The sequence below is a fragment of the Phaseolus vulgaris genome, chromosome 5 (assembly GCF_000499845.2).
Source record: "Phaseolus vulgaris cultivar G19833 chromosome 5, P. vulgaris v2.0, whole genome shotgun sequence".
Classification (NCBI taxonomy): Eukaryota; Viridiplantae; Streptophyta; class Magnoliopsida; order Fabales; family Fabaceae; genus Phaseolus; species Phaseolus vulgaris.
This window is the reverse complement of record NC_023755.2, coordinates 23350746-23370759: the sequence shown is the minus strand read 5'-3', so window position 1 is coordinate 23370759 and position 20014 is coordinate 23350746. Positions and strand designations below refer to the sequence as shown.

Below are 20014 nucleotides of genomic sequence, written 5' to 3'. Positions count from 1 at the left end.
TTCGAACCTACACCAAGGGAGATAAATGTGTCAGAGACACCATGAAGCAAGACATGCACGGTTAGAAAGCAATAAAGGCCGAAGTTTCTAGGGCAGTGACTCTTACATATGTACTTTTCGAGAGTCCCAGCGTTGAACTCCAAGCTGATCAAAGTGGCAGAGTCAAAACCTCATGCCTCAGCAAGAATCCGGAAAGCTATTTGATCACTTGGAGCTGGCTTCTTGAAGGGTTTGGTTTTGAGGGCCCTCGCCTCTCTCACCCAGTACAGCGGAAACCCATCCAGAGCGTCGGGAACAAGGTCAGTGCAGCAGATCTTGAAGAACCGGCCTTTCCACCCGGTGAACGAGTTTTGAAAGGGTGTGAGGAGAACTCTCCCGGGAACGTTACTGAGAGTTACCCAGAGGTTGTGCCTCTGCCTCTTCACCTCAAAGAAGTGAAGAAAGAGGTCAACCGAGGGCGCACAACCCAGAAACCCGAAGAGGATGTCGAAGGCTTTGACAAAGGCCCAGCTGTTGGGGTATAACTGGGCCGGAGCGACATTGATCTCCGTCAGCAGTTCCTTCTCGAACCGAAAGAAGGGTAGGCGCACTCCGATGGTCTTGAAAACCACCTGGTAAAGGTAAAAGAAGGGGACCCCTTCGTTGGCCCGTTCGTCTCCGCATACTGGCTCCCCTAGAGTGCAAGGGAGCACAGCAATGTCGTCGTCATGCCTCCTCGCGAAGGCCCGGTGATCATAGGAACATGAATCCCCTTTGTGTTCCCTTATGGCCCTGGTAGCGAGTAAGCATGAACTTTCGTCAAGAAGTTCACTCGAAGCCCAAGGGTACAGGTCCCTGGGACTGACCCTGGGGGAGGCAGCATGAGAGGACATTCTTTAACAAGATCCGGGATCGCCAAAGGCGTATGGCCCGCCGGAAATGCAAGAGTCGAGCGATGGGAGCAAATGCTGGAAGAACCCTTCGTGAGAAAAGAAAGGGTGCAAGAAGAAAGGGTGCAAGAAGAGAGAGCGTAACTAGGTTATGAAGAGTGCAGAAATGATGAGAACAGTTTCAGAGTTTGAAGAGTTAAATAAAGCGGTTAGAGCGCCAAACGACGCGAATGGGTACACCGCACGATCGAGCCACGTGGCAGCAGATGGAAGGGTGGCCCTGGCATCCCTAGTTAAACTCAGAACACATCGTATCGATAGAATACCCGATGGTACGTTGCGCCGTCGAAAGTGGATCAGGGGCACAGTAGGAGTCAGGATCAAATCGAATGACTGGACGTCCCATCAGCCATACAAGAAGCGCCACGTGGATCAAGTCGAATGACTGAACGTCCCATCAGCTATACGAGAAGCGCCACGTGGAAGGTACGGGAAGGGCCTTGAGCTCTTCGCTGTCCCCAGGCGTCGACCAAGCCCAAGGTCAAAGTCAATGTCAAGGTAAGGGCAGCGCCCGGGCGACGCTAGCATGAGACACCCGAGGCGTCGCCTGGAAAGACCTAAAGGACGACGCCAGCGTGAGACGTCGCGGGCGTCGCCCACCAAAATATCAGCAAGTTTGCCTCCCCGATACCCACAGGTAGGAAAGACTGTGGAGGGAGACGAAGTCGAAGAGGGCGAAGTTAGTTACTGGCGCCGCCTCCCCGATACCCACAGGTAGGAAAGACTGTGGAGGGAAACGGAACAGCCAAACGTCAGCGAATCACTAGCAGGGCGTTCCCCGATACCTATGGGTAGGAAAGACCATGGAGGGAACGACCCCCCCCAAAGCACTCGGCGTTTCAGACACCTGAGGACGATACGGCGCTGCGGTGGCAGGCATCTCCTCAGGCGTGGGCGTCGGGCGCTAAGGATCAAAGGAAGGACCGTTTGGGTGTTAGAAGCACCCCGTGGACGATACAGCCCCATTAAGTGATCCTCTCCATGGGCGTGGGCATTGGCGCGTGACCTTTACCGGGCATACAAGGCCGCCCAACGAAGTGAAAGAAGCGAGTATAATGCAAGCGAAACAACAGAAGGCAAAGGACGAGAATAAAATCACACAGGCAGAATTCTATGTCGCGAGGACACGAAAGAAATCGTAACAAAATCCCAGAGTTGTAGCGAGCGCGCAGACAGTTCAAAGAATTACAAGTTTAACAGAGAAAGTCAGAAATGAAGGTAAAGTGTAAAAGGAGTAAAAGCTTGAAAGGTAAGGGTGGCGGGTGAGAGACAGCGATTCAGTCATCCAAGTCCATAGGCACGACTTTCCCGTCGACGACATGGTGTGTGGGGTCGCAGTTTGAAATGTTGATGCCAGGGTTCTCACAGGACGCCTGAGTCAGAGCCTCTTGGAAGCCCTCTTCAAACGCGCCCGCCATCTCCCCAGTCAATTCTTGGATCTCCCCCTCTAGTTCCGCAACCCTAGAGTCCTTGGATGTCAATTGCTTCTCCAGGAATTCCTTCTCCACGTGGAGCTTGTTAGCCTCGGCTTGGAGAAGGCTCAAGGCTTCAACCTTCGCAGCCAAGGCGTCCTCTCTCTCACTTAGCTTCTGCCTCCAAGCAGCATCCAGCTCTTCAAGTTTTCTTCGCTGCACTTCGGATGCAAGAGCCGCCTCTTGGAGGCCAATGTTTTGAATTTGGTAGGAGGTGAGCTGGGCTAGTTGATCGGCATGCACCTGTTCCAGTTCTCGCGCGTACGCCTCACCTCCCTCCCTACCCTCGTGGGCCAGTTTTAGCAAAGATTGGGAAGCTTCCTCCTTGAGCCCCCAGTTTTGTTTCTCCTCCTTCAACGCCCCCACCTCTTGACTAAGCTTGCGGAGAGCCTCCCTCCCTTTGATCGCGTTCCGAGCCTGGGTACGCCACTTGAGGGCCACCGCCAGAAATGCCCCCATGTAATAAGGCATGCCTCCCCCCTTTTGAGGATCAGTTGGCGACATTCCTTCGGTGAAACCCTGCGTCAACTCCCTATGGACAGAGCGAGGAATTCGGGGTTTGCGGGAAGTCGAAGCAGGGACTGATGCAGGAGGGGCGGAGCCCGAGGCCTCAGCGGCATCACGATGCAATGGCGAGAGCGCGGGAACCGAGTTAATCCTTTCTTCTTGCTCCTCGTGGGCTGGTGGAGGTGGAGGTGATGTAGCACTAGGAGGGTCGTCCCTGAGAGAACTCCCATCACCGGGAGGCGCGGCTGATGGGACAGGAAGGCCCGTAGCCCTCCTCTTATGGGAAATCAGGGCGGTACCCGAGTCTTCGCTGTCAGAGTCTACTATCAGCACCCTTTTCCCTTTGTTGGGGCGTGCTGGGGCAAGGGTCGACGCCATGGCTAATGGAACCGCGGCAATGGGAGGAGGAGAAGCAGACGGTGGAGGAATCGGCAGGGAAGCGACGGTGGGCACGTCGGAGGCGACGACGTCCCCACCCTCTTTGGCAGATTTTGCTTTCTTCAAAAATTTGGCAAGAGCAAGCCGCCTCGAGCAAGTCATCATTGAACCTACGGCAGTGAAGAATAGTAGAGTAAAGGTTAATTCAGATAAAGCAGAAGGGAAATTCTATGGCCAGACACACGCAGATAACCACAACAGCTAATGCAGTATAAACAACCAAGGGCAGATACCAAAGTAGGTAGAGAGCCCATGGGCGTTGAATTCGTTCGCGATGAGTTTGGCGGTATCAAAAACTACCCCCAGTCCTGCCAAGGCTTTGCACACGTCCCGATCGGAGGGGGTAAGCTCATCCAAAGCCAGGGCCTTCATGGTTATGGGCTTATCCGTCCAGTATAGGGGAAAGCCCTCTAGGATGGTAGGATCGCGCTTGGTCGCACGTACTTTGAAGAATTTCCTTTTCCATCCTTTGAACGAATTTTGGAAGAGCGTAAGGATGATGCACCCGGCGATGCCAGAAAAGCTCATCCATAGGCTCTTCCCCTGTTTATTTACCTCGAAAAAGTGAAGGAAAACGTCTACGGAAGAGGGGACACCTAGATATCCGCAGAGAATCTGAAACCCCCTCACGAAAGCCCAGCTGTTGGGGTGGAGCTGGGCTGGGCCGGTGTTTATCTCTGTAAGCAGTTGCTTCTCGAAGGAAGTAAGAGGCAGACGCAGACCCACTCTCTTGAGTACCATTTGATAATGGAAAAAGAAGGGACTTCCCCCAGTGTCTCTTGAGTCCACACAAACGGGCATCCCAGGTCTCACCCGGCATACCAGGACGTGGGAGTCGTGATTTTTATGGAAGGCGTTGAAATTATAAAGCGCAGGGTCCCCCCTGTGAGCCTCCACGTCCTCAACAGAGTTTAGGGTGGAGCATTCGTCGAGGAGATCGTCGGGGTCCCAGTCGTATTCGCCTTTATAGTAAGACTTAGGGAGCGGGGGAGGCGCGGCGGTCTTAGTTTTCGCCATTGATGCCAAAGCTGAAGATCAAAAGAGAAAGAAAGGGTTCAGAGAAAAAGGGGTGGGGAGATGAAAAGGGGAAAAAATGGAAGAATCCTAGATGAACCCTACCCACACGAGAGAAAAGAGGAACGAGAGGAACGAAGAAGCATACAAACGATATCCAAGGAAATGCAGTAACATGGACAGTCCCAGGCAGTTCATGCGGTAAAGGGAGTCATCAAGGAGAGGAAAAAACCGTACCTTTGGCGGTTGAGGGGCGTGGAGAGCGGAAGCACGAAAGAGCAGGGGTCGCGAGAGAAGGGATTCAAAGAAGATGAACAGTTAGGAAAGGCAGAGAAAGTGGATGTAACAATGGTTCCAAGCGCGGGGTTTGGGTAACTTAAACGTTACAAGGAGCGCGAGGGACAACAAATGGTGACTGTGCGATGATGCCACGTGTTGCAGGATTAGGTGCTCAAGGGGAGCGCAAGAGGTTCTTAAGGATGACCGCGCGATGAACCACGTGGCACGCGATTAAGCGTGACCCCAAAAAGCGTTGCTTTCCCCGTACAGAGGATGTCCAATCAACCATTAAGAGCACTCGTATGATTCAGAGAGTGTCACGTCAATAATTCGAGAATTGTTGAGTCACCAGGGAGCGACACGTCATCAGGGTGGCACGTGGACGGCATGGGCGAGGCCTTAGTCTTTACGCTGAAGACAAGTCTTCGGCTTAAGACTGGGGGGCTTGTGTACCGTCCCGTACCCGGGGCGTTGACTAAGTCAAGGTCAAAGTCAAAGTCAGCACAAGGCGTGGCCTAGGCGAAGAGACGCTAGGTAGCAGCATCGTCAGGAAGAGGCATCGCCAAGGCAAGGCGTCGCCTAAGTGAAGGCGTCGCCCAACCAGGGCGTCGCCAGATCAAACATTACCAAAGCAAGGCAATCACAGTGTGGTTTCCCGATACCCATGGGTAGGAAAGACCATGGAGGGAGCGACGCCGTGGGAAGGCCTCAGATCCCGATAACCCAGGGCAGTGATAAAGAGAAGGAAAAGGTGGCTTCAAGGCCATAGTGATAGCACCAGTGTAGGGCAGCCTGACTCGTGAAGTACCCCTGCCGCCCCAGAGACGCCTTTGGGACAGATACGACCCAAGACGAAGGTCACGCCCAGGGTAGCCGGGTGCAGGGTACGAGAGGAAGGCAGATACGCTCTCAAAGTAAGTGACTAGATGATTGGGGGCATGAGTTGGCACCCAAAGAGTCACCCCTAGCGCAGTAGCACTCCCAAGCAGGAGGACTCACACGCAGAAACGTCCCCAGATGGGCAGAAACGCCCCCAGATGGGGTCACGGCGTCGTGAGGCCCTCCACGTGTACGACAGCCATGTCAGAATAGAAACACCCTTTAGTCAGGTGTCAGGTAATTAAAGTCATTCAACACAGTTTCTGTTTCGAGCGTTCAGGTACTATAATGGCTCCCAAGCGTTTCAACGTCTTAATTGCGCTACGTTTCTAATTAGATACGCTGATTGAGTGCGTTACATTTGTAATTAAAGGCGCTTTAAGGCGCTTTAAATGCTTGGGTAGTTTAAATAGCGCTGAGAATGTTGGGAACGGGGTTCGAACTTTTGGCAAAATTTACCAGAACTCTCGAGTCGCTTGCTCGTGCTTTGAGGTTACGTACAAGGGACTGGGAAAAAGATCTTTGCCTGAGGGAGAAAAACACACACACAATACACAACTCTTTTTACCACCATCAGAGTGACATACGCGGTGCTCAGAGACGGAGGTGCACAGTTTTGGTGTTTCTTGCTGGCTGACTTGAGCGTCGGAGTGCAAACGGCCGCTAGGGCGCCCCTTTGTCCTCTTTTTTGCAGGAATCCACAGGTAACCAGTGGGAAGGAGTCCCTAGCTGACGGTTGAGGTCGCGCACGAAGACGTCCCAGTCAACCGGACGGAACAATAATGATGCTACCATTAGTGTAATTGGTAGTAATAATGCTAGTGGTACCATCAGTGTTGTTGGTAGTAATAATACAGATGGTACCATTAGTATTGTTGATAGTAATAATACTGATGGTACCATCAGTGTTATAGGTAGAAATAATACTGATGGTACTATCAGTGTTCTTGGTAGTAATAATAATAATGGTATCATCCGTGTTGTTTGTAGTAATAATACTTATGGTACCATTAGTTGTGTTGGTAGTAAAAATACTGATGGTACAATCAGTGTTGTTGGTAGTAATAATATTGATGGTACACTTAATCTTATGGGTAGTAATAATACTGATGGTACCATCATTGTTGTTGGAAGTAATAATATTGATGGTACCATTAGTGTATTTGGTAGTAATAATAGTGATGGTACAATCAGTGTTGTTGGTAGTAATAATATTGATGAACCATTAGTTGTGTTGTTAGTAATAATTCTAATGGAACCATTAATGTTGTTGGTAGTAATAATACTAAGGGTACCATCAGTGTTATTGCTTGTAATAATATAATTGTACCATGAGTTGTGTTGATAGTAATAATACTGAGGATACCATCAGTGTTGTTGGTAGAAATAATACTGATTGCACCATCATTGTTGTTGGTAGTAATAATACTGATGGTACCATCACTGTTGTTGGGAGTAATAATACTGATTGTACCATCAGTGCAGTTGCTAGTAATAATATTGATGGTACCATCACTTTTGTTGGTAGTAATAATAGTGACGGTACCATCAGTGTTGTTGGTAGTAATAAGACTGATGGTACTATTAGTGTTGTTGGTAGTAATAATATTGATGGTACCATTAGTCTAATTGGTAGTAATAATGCTAGTGGAACTACTACTGTTGTTGGTAGTAATAATACTGATGGTACCATGAGTATTGTTGGTAGTAATAATGCTGATAGTACCATCAGTGTTATTGGTAGTAATAATACTGATGGTATCATCCGTGTAGTTTGTAGTAATAATACTGATGGTACCATTAGTTGTGTTGGTAGTAAAAATACTGACGGTACAATCAGTGTTGTTCGTAGTAATAATATTGATTGTACACTTAGTGTTGTGGGTAGTAATAATACTGATGGTACCCTCATTGTTGTGGGTAGTAATAATACAAATGGAACCATTAATGTGTTTGGTAGTAATAATAGTGATGGTACCATCAGTGTTTTTGGTAGTAATAATACTGATGGTACCATCAGTGTTGTTGGTAGTAATAATACTGATGGTACCATCAGTGTTTTTGATAGTAATAATACTGATAGTACCATCAGTGTTGTTGGTAGTAATAATACTGATAGTACCATCAGTGTTGTTGGTAGTAATAATACTGATGGTATCATTCTTGATGGTTCCGTTAGTATTGTTGGTAGTAGTAATATTGATGTTACCAAAAATGTTGTTTGTGGTAATAATATTGATGGTACCATGAGTTTTGTTGGTAGTAATAACACTGATAGTACCATTGGTGTTGTGTAAAGTAATAATATTGATTGTATCATCCGTGTTTTTTGTAGTTATAATACTCATGGTACCATTAGTTGTGTTGGTAGTAAAAATACTGATCATACAATCAGTGTTGTTGGTAGTGATAATATTGATGTTACAATAAATCTTCTGGGTAGTAATAATATTGATGGTACATCATTGTTGTTGGTAGTAATAATACTGATAGTACCATTCGTCTATTTGGTAGTAATAATAGTGATGGAACCATCTGTGTATTTGGTAGTAATAATGGTGATGGAACAATCAGTGTTGTCGGTAGTAATAATATTGATGAACTATTAGTTGAGTTGTTAATAATAATACTAATGGAACCATTAGTGTTGTTGGTAGTTTTAATACTAAGGGTACCACCAGTTGTTTTGGTAGTAATAATACTAATTGTACCATCAGTTGTGTTGGTAGTAATAATACTCAGGATACTATCAGTATTGTTGGTAGTAATAATACTGATTGTACCATCAATGTTGTTGGTAGTAATAATATTTGTACCGCCCTGGTGGTCGGGAGTGATGACGTGGCATCCTGCTAAAGTATGGGCGTGTTAGCAAGGCGCCAGGTTGGCAAGAGGGAAGGAAGTCGGGGGGCTCGTATAGTCGCCAGTTGTTAAATTGGCGTGTTTCGATTTCCAGCTTACCAGAGTCGGCGATCACCAGGTTAAAGATGAAGTCGCCAGATGTAGACCCAGGCGACCAAGCAGTCGGAGATCCCCGGAGAAAGCACATCGCCAAAGATGAAGGAGAAGCAGATTATGAAGGCGGCCGGCGAGACCACAGGGAAGGTGCATGAGGACACCCTAACTCGCCAGTTCCAGTAGAGATCGCACTCCCAAGTTAGCTATGCACTGGGCAGTACCATGCATAAGTAACTTAGCCAAAATGAGAGTAGAAGCAGCGCCAAGTCAAGGAGGCTCCAGATGATGGCACGTGTACGACTGGATGCGAGCCACTTGTCCAGGTCTATAACTGCCAGAAGAGAGAAAACAGCCAGGTATATAAGAGTTCTCAACAAACTTTCTGAGGTACGCACGTTCAGTTTACACTCTTTACGCTTGCGAGTGATATAGCTGACTGTGAGAGAGGATTTGCACGGTTCTCGTTCTCTTAGTATTTGGTGATACCGTCACTGACTTGACCGTTGGAGTGCGATCAGCCGCAGCGGCGCCGTTCTGTTTCTTTGCAGGTTCTTGAGGTAGATCCCGAAGAGGAACGGAGGTGAGAAGCGGTGCGCACGTCGATCCTTTGACGAGGCAGTTCCCAGCGTTCCGGTCAACAGGCACGATCAATATTGATGGTACCATCACTGTTGTTGGTAGTAATAATACTGATTGTACCATCAGTGCAGTTGCTAATAATAATATTGATGGTACCACCACTTTTGTTGGTAGTAATAATACTGACGGTACCATCAGTATTGTTGGTAGTAATAATACTGATGGTACCATCACTGTTGTTGGTAGTAATAATACTGATGGTACCATCAGTGTTGTTGGTAGTAATAATACTGATGGTACCATCACTGTTTTTGATAGTAATAATTCTAATGGTTCCATCTATGTTGTTAGTAGTAATAATACTGATGCTACCATCAATGTTGTTGGTAGTAATAATACTGATTGTACCATCCGTGTTGTTGGTAATAATAAGACTGATAGTACCATCCGTGTTGTTGGTAGTAATAATATTGATGGTACCATCAGTGTTGTTGGTAGTAATAATACTGATGTTACCATCACTGTTGTTAGTAGTAATAATATTGATGGTACCATCACTGTTAATGGTAGTAATAATACGGATGGTACCATAATTGTTGTTGGTTGTAATAATACTAATGGTACCATCAGTGTGTTCCGTAGTAATAATAGTGATGGTACCATCACTTGTGTTGGTAATAATAATATTGAGGGTACCATTAGTCTTGTTCGTACTAATAATACAGATGCTACCATCAACGTTGTTTGTAATAATAATACTGATAGTACCATCAGTTTTGTTGGTAGTAATAATACTGATGGTACCATCCATGTTGTTGGTAGTAATAATACTGATGGTACCATCAGTGTTGTTGGTAGTAATAATCCTTATTGTAGCATAATTGTTGTTGGTAGTAACAATACTGATGGGGCCATCAATGTTTTTTGTAGTAATAATACTGTTGGTACCATAAGTTATGTTGGTAGAAAGAATACTGAGGGCACCATCAGTAGAAATAATATAGATTGTACCATCATTGTTGTTGGTATTAATAATACGGATGGTACCATCAATGTGGTTGGTAGTAATAATACTTATGGTACCATCAGTGTTGTTGGTAGTAATAATGGTGACGGTACCATTGGTGTTGTTGGTAGTAATAATACTGATGGTACCATCAGTGTTGTTGGTAGTAATAATACTGATGGTACCATCAGTGTTGTTGATAGTTATAATACTGATAGTACCATCAGTGTTGTTGATAGTAATAATACTGATGGTATCATTCGTGATGGTACCGTTAGTATTGTTGGTAGTAATAATATTGATTGTACCATTAGTGTATTTGGTAGTAATAATAGAGATGGAACCATCAGTGTATTTGGTAGTAATAATAGTGATGGAAAAATCAGTGTTGTCGGTAGTAATAATATTGATGAACAATTATTGAGTTGTTAGTAATAATACTAATGGAACCATTAGTGTTGTTGGTAGTAATAATACTAAGGGAAACCACCAGTGTTTTTGGTAGTAATAATATTAATTGTACCAGCAGTTGTGTTGGTAGTAATAATATTGAGGGTACCATCAGTGTTGTTGGTAATAATAATACTTAGTGTGCCATCATTGTTGTTGGTAGTAATAATATTGATGAACTATTTGTTGAGTTGTTAGTAATAATACTAATGGAACCATTAGTGTATTTGGTAGTAATAATACTAAGGGTACCACCAGTGGTTTTGGTAGTAATAATACTAATTGTACCATCAATTGTGTTGGTAGTAATAATACTAAGGGTACCATCTGTGTTGTTGGTAGTAATAATACTGATGGTACCATCAGTGTTGTTGGTAGTAATAATACTGATGGTATCATTCGTGATGGTACCGTTAGTATTTCTGGTAGTAATAATATTGATGTTACCAAAAATGTTGTTTGTGGTAATAATATATATGGTACCATTAGTTTTCGTTGTAGTATTAATACTGATGGTACCATCGATGTTATGTTTAGTAATAATACTCATAGTATCATCCGTGTTGTTTGTAGTAATAATACTCATGGTACCAATAGTTGTGTTGGTAGTAAAAATACTGATCGTACAATCAGTGTTGTTGTTAGTAAAAATATTGATGGTACACTCAGTCTTCTAGGTAGTAATAATACTGATGGTACCATCATAGTTGTTGGTAGTAAGAATACTATCACATCTGCCGAGCTTCCTTGGTCCACCAGTACTCTGTGGACCTTCCACCCCGCCGTAACAAGCGAGATGACTATTGGATCGTTGTCATGTGGCACAACATCCCTGAGATCTGCCCTTGTGAACGTGATGTCCACGTCTGGTGAGTGGTCCTCGAACATGTCCACCGTCATCACAGACCTCGCATACTTCTTCCTCTGTGATGCGGTGCATCCACCACCCGAGAAACCTCCTGCAATAGTGTGGATCTCCCCGTGAGTAGGCTTCTCGTGCTGCTGAGCCTCACCACCTGCAGGCTGGGAGCTCGACTCGCCCCCAGTCCTTCTGTCCAGCAAGTAATCGTTTAGGAACCCGCTCATGACCAGGTCGTCGAGCTGGTATCCTAAAGCCAAACATGAGTCCACGGTGTGGCAAAAGCCCTGGTGGAATTCGCACCAGGCGTCTGGCTTTGGTCCCAACACCTTGTCGCCCACCTTCTCGGGCGCCTTCAACCTGGCTGCTATATTGGGAATGGCGATCAGGTCCGCCAACCCCATAACAAACTTATGCTTCGGCGGGCGATTGTACTCCCGACGTGCTAGTTGCGGGCGCCATGGGCCCCTGCCCTTGTTCTTCCTTGGATCATAAGGATGGCGAGTCCTCTGATCCCTCTTGGTTGCCGCTGTCTCCAGCACCCTCTGTGGCTGGATCCTGGTCTGGGCACGTGGCCTAGCGTGGGCCACGCTTCCCCTCTTCTCGGCGACCTCACTTTCATCGGCGATGTGGGCCACCGCAAGTCGCCTAACCTCAGCAAACGTGGCGGGGTGAGCCCTGATCAACGCTTCGCAGAAGGGTCCCGGCAGCACGCCCTTCTTGAATGCGTAGACCAGCATCTCTTCGTCCTTGGCCGGCGAGCGGACCATCTACGCCCCAAAACGATTCAAGTAGTCCCTGAGGGACTCTCCCTGGTACTGCCTTATGTCGAACAGATCATAAGACACCCTAGGCGGCGCCTTGTTCACTATGTACTGCTCGACGGAGATCTTCGAAAACTGCTGGAAGTTGGTTATGTGGCCTGTAGGCAGGCTCACAAACCAATCCAGCGCCGTCCCCTGGAGTGTGCTCACAAACATCTTGCAATACACAGCATCCGATCCTCCTGACAGCATCATCTGCGTGTGGAACGTGGTGAGATGTGCCTCAGGATCCTCCACGCCGGTAAAAACAGCTTTCACGGGTACCACACTCGCAGGGATAGGCGTGTCTGTAATCGCCTGAGCGAAAGGCATAGGGAAAACGTGAGGCGTTGACGGCGCGACTTCTTCAGCGACTGGACGCCCTCGCTGCTCCTGAAGAGCTTGGCGCAATTCCTCAGTCACTCTGCTAAGCTCTTCATTCCTGGCCCGAGAGGCGACCAGGTCCTCGTGCATTCTTGCCTGCTCTATGCGCGAGGCTTCCACATTCGCCTGTAGCGAACGCATGATTTCCACCATTTGCGCCATAGTCATGGCGCTTTCAGCAGCAACGGGCGCAACTGGACTTGAGCGGTTGCTTCTCATCTTTCTCATGAAAACTTGACAGATCACAAAGAGCGATGAACAACACCTTCTTCAGCGACGATCGGTTCAGCGATCAATCGGTCAAAGCTTCGCAAAACTCCAAAGAACTTCAAGAACACAACCTCAACAGCAAATCTTCACAGAAACTCACGACTCCACCACAAACCACCGCTTCTTCCACGAAAATCCAAACGAGCGGCGAAACTTAGATCTCACCGAACAAGAACTCAAACGAGCGGTGGAAAGCACGAAACTACCGAACAAAGCCTAGATAAATGGCGAAAAATGGTTGCACCAACACACAACCACACAGAAACTGCAGAAACCTCCAAGAATTCACGCTGTGGATGGGAACAGGTTTTACACGGCCCCACGGTGGGCACCTGATGATCCTACCTGTTGACCAAGACGCTGGAGCTTTGCCTCGTCAAATCTAGATCGACTTCTGCGCCGTGTTAGCCTCTGTCCTTCGCCGTGATCCACCTCAAGATGAACGACGGAAAATGGTTGCACCAGCACACAACCACACAGAAACTACAGAAACCTCCAAGAATTCACGTTGTGGATGGGAACAGGTTTTACACGGCCCCACGGTGGGCGCCTGATGATCCTGCCTGTTGACCAAGACGCTGGAGCTTTGCCTCGTCAAATCTAGATCGACTTTTGCGCCGTGTTAGCCTCCGTCCTTCGCCGTGATCCACCTCAAGAACCTGCAAAAGACAGAACGGCGCCGCTACGGCCGATCACGCTCCGACGCCCAAGTCAGCGACTGAACCACCAAATACTAAGAGAAACTCAAGAACTCTAAGGAACCGTGCAAAGTTCTCTCTCAGCGTACTCAAAACTCGCAAGCGTAAAGAAGTAATATGAACGTGCGTACCTCAGAAGTTCGTTAGAATCTCTTATATACCTACGCACTTTCTCTCTCCAGACAGTTACACATCTGGACACGTGGCTCGCATCCAGCTGAATACGTGTCACCATCTGAAACATCCTTGACTTGGGCGCCACTTCTTACTCTTCAGGTTTTGCGGCTAAGTTACTCATGCATGACACAACTCAGTGCATAGCTGCCTTGGAGCGTGATCTCTTCTGAGTGGCGAGATCGGGTGCCTTCGTATACACCTTCCCTGTGGTCTCGCCGGCCGCCTTCACTATCTACTTTACTCGCTTCACCGTGTATGTTCAGGTAAGCTATCTCCCGAGCTCATCCTCTGGCTAGCTGGGAAATAACTATCTGACTTAATCTTCGGCGATGTCCCTGTTTCGGCGATCTCTAATCACTTGGTCGCCTGGGTTCACATCTGGCGACCTCATCTCAAACCCGGTGACCGCCGGTTTAGGTATGCTAGAGATCGGAGCACGCCAACTTAATGGCTGGCGACTACACGAGCCTCCCGACTTCCTTCCCTTCTGCCAACCAGGTGTCCCGTACAACACGCCTATATAATAGCTCGATGCCACGTCATCACTTCCGACTGCCAGGGCGGTACAGGTACCATTAGTATTATTATTACCAACAACACTGATCGTACTATCAATATTATTACTACTAACAACACTTATGGTACATCAGTATTATTACCTCCAACAACACTGATTGTACCATCAGTATTATTACTACAAATAACACTGATGGTATCATAAGTATTTTTACGACCAACACCGATCGTACCATGAGTATTGATCCTGCCGGTTGACCTGAGTGCAAGAGCCTTGCCACGTCAAAGGTTTCTCCTTTTGGATCAGCTTCGCACCACGTTAGATTCTGTCCTCCACACCTCAATTCTTCGCAAGAACCTGCAGAAAACAGAGCGGCGCCACTGCGGCCGATCGCGCTCCGACGCTCAAGTTAGTGACCGAATCAGCAAATACTCAGAGAGAATATCAAAACTCAAGGAACCGTGCGCAGTGAATCTCAGTGTTCTGAAAAGCGTACTCTAGTATTCTCAGAAAGCGTACCTCAAAGTCTGTTAAGAGTTCCTTATATACCAGAGCACTTTCTCTCTCCTGACGGTTACACCTCTGGACACATGGCTCGCATCCAGCTGTACACGTGTCACCATCTGGAGCCCCCTTCTACTTGAGCGTCACCTCTACTCTTCAAGCTATTCGACTAAGTTACCCATGCAAGGAGTAACTCGGTGCATAGCTTCCTTGGAGCGCGACCCCTTAAGCGGCGAGTACGGGGTGTCACCATGCACACCTTCTCTGTGGTCTCACCTGCCGCTATCACGATTTGCTTCACTTGCACATCGTGCATGTTCTGGTAAACTGTTCCCTTGCCCCGACTTCTGGCTCGGGAATGATCATCTGATAACTTCGTCCTTCGTATTTGTACCCCTTGAAAGCCTTAAGCGAGCCTTCCTGATCTGTCGACGATGTGCCCCTCTAGGCGGTCTCTAACCACTTGGTCGCCTAAAACTCTCATACAGCGATTATGACGCAAGCCTGGTGACCGCCGGTTATACATACTAGAGATCGGAGAACGCCAACTCAACGATTGGCGACTACACAGACTTCCTGATGTACTTCCCTCCTGTCAGCCAGGTGTCCCGTTCAACACGCCTATATTATCGCTTGCTGCCACGTCATCACTTCCGATTACCTGATCGGTACACAAGCCCCCCAGTCTTAAGCTGAGACTTGTCCAGCGAAAAGACTAAGAGGTCACGTCATTGTAGATCTACGTGGCGCTGGTACAGATTTCCGTACGTTCGTACCCTCTGCCTTTCTGATGCTCCACCAACCCCTTTTTCAATCACACGACACGTGGCTTCATCAATGGTCGTCTTTAACTGACGTTTGCGCTTCCTAAAACGTTCGAAAACCCTTAAACTCTTTCGCTCTTTTCACTGTTCCATCATCTTTCTTCATACTCAAGCATTCCAAACGCTTTCTCTGCGAACCACGAAGCTTCTCATCTCTCTCAATCTCCAACTTTCTTCATTGCTCATCCGATCATAAAAAGGTACCCCTTTTACTCCTCCTATCGATATTTGTTGCATTTTAATCGGTTTGCATCATCCATTAATTGTCTGAAGCATACGTTGTGGGCTGTTTTTTCTTTTTTCTCGCAACCTAAGGTTTCGTCCCTGATAACGTCCATCCCAGCGAAACCTCAGTCGTTCGTTCTATCTTCTTCGTTCCCAATCGAGTCATTCTCTGCTATCTTCATTTCATCCCTTTCTCTTTCCTTTGCAGTTCCTGCGATGGCTCACACGAAGTCCACCGCTAACCCTTCTTCTTCATCGCGAAACCCTACACCCAAAACCAGTAGGGTTGTCCCTGGGAGAAATCCTCCATCGATACGCAACCCATCTCGAGCCTCTGGTGCTCCCTCTGCACAGGCTGAGAGGCCTGCTCCTTCTCATGCCAACCCTACCCAGGCAACTCCACCACTCGCCGGAGGAGCCTCTATTCCTCCGCAAGACTATAAGAAGCTCTACCCTTGGGCCACCCCAACTCTGCTGAAAGAGACTTCCTCGATAACCACCGAGTTGGGCGTGCACCGACTGAGGAAAGGAGATCAGTCCGACCTTTCCTTCCACAAGGAGCACGATAGCAAAGTGGCCGTGTTGCCCTGCTGCCCGGGTGAACCGATCTGCGCAGACGATAAAGGGAACAACGGCGAGTTGTTCTGCTTCATCTACACTACCTTCTTCAAGAAAGTGAAGCTTAGGCTTCCTTTTACCCGTTTTGAGAGAGAGCTACTGACCGAGCTCAACGTCGCCCCTGCCCAGCTCCATCCCAACAGCTGGGCGTTCGTGAGGGCGTTCCAAATTATCTGTGCACACTTGGGGCTACCGGCTTCGGTGGATGTCTTCCTCTTTCTGTTCAAGGCAAAGAATCCCGGAGATCGCCTCTGGGTCAGCTTGAACGGGATTGCTGGAAGGTCAATCCTCTCGATCTTCCAGCAATCTTACAAAGACTGGAAGGGAAAGTTCATCAAGGTGTGCCAAAATGACCAAGACCCCTCCCTGCTCAACGGCTTCCCCTTGTATTGGGTAAACAAGGGGAACAAAGACTCTAAAGAAAGCTTCAGGAGACCAAGGAGCCCTGACAACATGGGGGAGCTAGACAAAGATCTTTGTCTCTTCTGGAAGAGTGTGGCTGCTGCCAACATCACCTTCCCCACCGCCTCAATAATTTCCTTCGAGTTCCTCGAGGACCAACTCGAAGCTCACATAGGTCAGCCCCTACCTCAACACCAAGTCTCCCACTTCGCGTTAAAACTAACTCTGAATTTTTACCACTCTATTTTGGCATTCCATTACTTATCCATGTGCTGCTTGTGTTACCTCTGCATGAATATACTTGTATCTTTTGCTTCTGTTTTGGTTGCTTACCTATCCCTTACCTTGTGCAGATAACATGTTGGGCAAAGGGAAACTGGCAGAACTGAGGGCGATCGCCCGATCTCACAAGCTCGCAGCGGGCTCCCAAACCGTGCCCAACTCGGTGGTGGAGATCGCCGCTGCTCAAGGCAAGACCCCTCCCCGAGGTCCAACCTCTTCTGGGGTACTAACCGCCCCAGAAAGGAAGAAACTAGTCTTGAGGAGACCCAAGAGGAAGGCTCCTCAAGTGGTGCAAGAGGAAGAAGAGGATGATGAAGAGACTGAGGATGGCCTCATTACTAAGAGAGCAAGGGCGGCCCCCTCTTCACCACCTGCACTCCAAACACCAACACCGCCCTCACCTCCAGCTCCACTACAACCAGTCCAAGCGACGCCCTTAGCCGCCGCGCCCCCAGTGGTCGAGAGCAGTGACCCAAACTTCATAGAGAACCCTTCAAGCGCCTCCACACCATTCGTATCTGTTGGAGAGGGTCCTCCTTCCACCACTTCTATTGTTGGGGCCGCACTAGGAGGAGATGAGGGCGCTCAGATCTCGCTGATACTCATAACGGAATCTCCGACCTCATCACCACGCCAAGAAGCCCCACTTGCCCGACAAACTGAAGAGGGTGGTGGTGAAAGTCAGCACCAAACGCCCCCAGCACCTCCAGCAACAACCTCAAGCCCCCCAACCTCCTTCAAAGAGATCTTGGGACCCTTCAGCCCGACTGAAGATGATGGCGGAGGATCTTCCCTCGATTGTATTAAGAGCTATGAAGGACTCACTGAAGAAGCTCCAAGATGAGAACTTCGCGCTGAAGGAGTCAAATCTGATGACAAGGGCTGAGGCTGAAAAGCTCACGTGCAACCTGCTGATGGTGGAGATTGAGCACTCAAGGCTGGAGGACGCCATGGACGCTGAGCTAAGAAGCACGCGCAAGGAGGCCTCCGACCTGCGCCAGAAACTGCATCTCCAAGTCCAAGAGAAGATCGACTTGGAAAGCAAGCTGGTCCCTTATAGGCTTAAGGTGGCAGACTTGGAGGCCGCAAAAAAGGCGGATGCGACCAAGGTGGAAAACCTTGAGAAAAGGTCAGCAGATCGGGAGGTTCTCCTTGGGAAGGTCGAAAAAGAAAGGGACGATGCTCTTGCTGAGCTCGACGAAGCTCGAGAGGAGGCCAAAAAGATTGCTGCAGAGTTGGCCCAGGCTCGAGACGAAGGCAAAAAGGCTGCTGAAGAACTTGCTCGAGCTCGCGAGGAAACCGAAGAGCTGAAGAAACAAACACAAGAGCTCGAGCAGAGCACTGCCCAAGTCCTCACCGCCGGGTTTGACGCTGCTCTGGAGCAAGTAGCATGTCAATACCCCGAGCTCGACCTCTCCATGGTGTCGATCTGCAACGAGGTGGTGGATGGGAAGATTCTACCCTCCGAAGACAAGCTGCCTTCCTCCATCACCTTTTCTTTTGTAAAAACTTTATCTGTAATTACTGCTTATGTAACTGTTTACATTTATATGCAAACTCGAACTGCAACTTCTTATATGATTTTCACTTCTCATATATCGTTTTCTATTTACTTTGCACGCTTTTATCTTTACTTGCTGTGTGGTTTATCAACATAACTGGTGAGACTTACTCAAACGAATTAACTCAGCAACATTCGAGCCTCACCTTTCACACACTGCTTCGATCTTGAATAAACTGTCAACCTTATAACAACTTATCAAACTGTTAACTCAAAGTAAACTTGAGCAACTATTAACTCTTTAGCGATGACATTTAATATAACTTGTGAACTCAAGGCAATAAACCTTAACATAAGTTACTTACTAGGCAGCAGGTTTTAACATAAACTAGTATCACAATACAGTTTACCTGATCTGCCCAGCAAAGTGAGCCCTTATTCCTGTCATCACCTGGAGTTCTTCTGATCGCCGTAGGGTTCTGGCGATGTGAACATTCTTGCCTTCATGACTTGACCATTGTTCCCTCATCTGGGAGATAGAGGCGCCTTTCGGATCCTTCTCTACCTCCTTGAGTTTCAGAGCAATGAGCTGGATAGTGAGGTGTTCTCTTTGAACCTACCTTAGCTATCTTTTTAACTTCTTTCTCCCTTCACGCCATACCTGAACTCGTTCAAGACGAGAAGGATTTTATCTGTCTTCACACCGCCTGCAAGCGTGGAAGCTTTCTCTGGTCTTACTGAGTCAATATTGATGTTTCACTTAAAGGGGGAAAGGCGTTTTCCTTCCCTTCCCATCGTTTAAGGTCACGAACACCCCTGACTTTTCAGTTCATCTTGCCTAAACTCACTCTGAGGTGAGAAGGACTTTTTCTGGTGCCTCAACTTGCCCAGGGTGTACATCTTCTCCCCCCTGGATGCACTGAGGACTTTTAATCTTGCCTCTATCTGCTGGTGCAGAGAGGTCTTTCAATCTGTTCTTGCCTGCACTCGCTCAAAGGCGAGGAGGACTTCTTCTATTCTCGCCTGCACTCGCTCAAAGGCGAGGAGGACTTCTTCTGTTCTCGCCTGCACTCGCTCAAAGGCGAGGAGGACTTCTTCTTGCCTGCACTCGCTCAAGGTCGAGGAGGACTTTTTCTTGCTTGCACTCGCTCAAAGTCGATGAGGACTTTTTCTTGCCTGCACTCGCTCAAAGTCGAGGAGGTCTTTTCTCTTTCTCGCCTCAAGACGCACGAGAGCGTTGAGGTCTTTAACCATCACTGTTGCCTCCGATCGCCGAAAGACGATGAGGACTTTAAAACTTTAGCTACTGTCGCCGATCGCCGAAAAGCGATGGGGACTTTAAACTTTAAACAGATGCCGCCAATCACCGAAAACGATGGGGACTTTAAAACTTTTAACTGATGCCGCCAATCGCTGAAAAAAGATGGGGACTTTAAAAC

General features: G+C 47.8%; 1 protein-coding gene across 1 annotated transcript; it reads left to right on the top strand.

The window, feature by feature from the left end:
* The first annotated feature begins 4454 nt into the window (after positions 1-4454).
* On the top strand, positions 4455-11496 carry LOC137834153 (pheromone-regulated protein PRM7-like). Its single transcript, XM_068642217.1, has 6 exons — positions 4455-4561; positions 6425-6754; positions 6867-7469; positions 7611-7811; positions 9302-10492; positions 10710-11496. Exons 1-6 carry the CDS (start codon positions 4455-4457, stop codon positions 11494-11496), a joined length of 3219 nt encoding a protein of 1072 aa, XP_068498318.1.
* The last annotated feature ends 8518 nt before the right edge of the window (positions 11497-20014 follow it).

Excerpts from the sequence above, each read along its gene's own strand:
- LOC137834153 (XM_068642217.1), top strand. The coding sequence starts at position 4,455 with ATGAACCCTACCCACACGAGAGAAAAGAGGAACGAGAGGAACGAAGAA. Across the intron at positions 7,812-9,301 it reads GATAGTACCATTGGTGTTGT|TAATAATACTGATGGTACCA; the intron begins GTAAAGTAATAA and ends TGTTGTTGGTAG. Across the intron at positions 10,493-10,709 it reads GAACAATTATTGAGTTGTTA|TAATAATACTAATGGAACCA; the intron begins GTAATAATACTA and ends TTGAGTTGTTAG.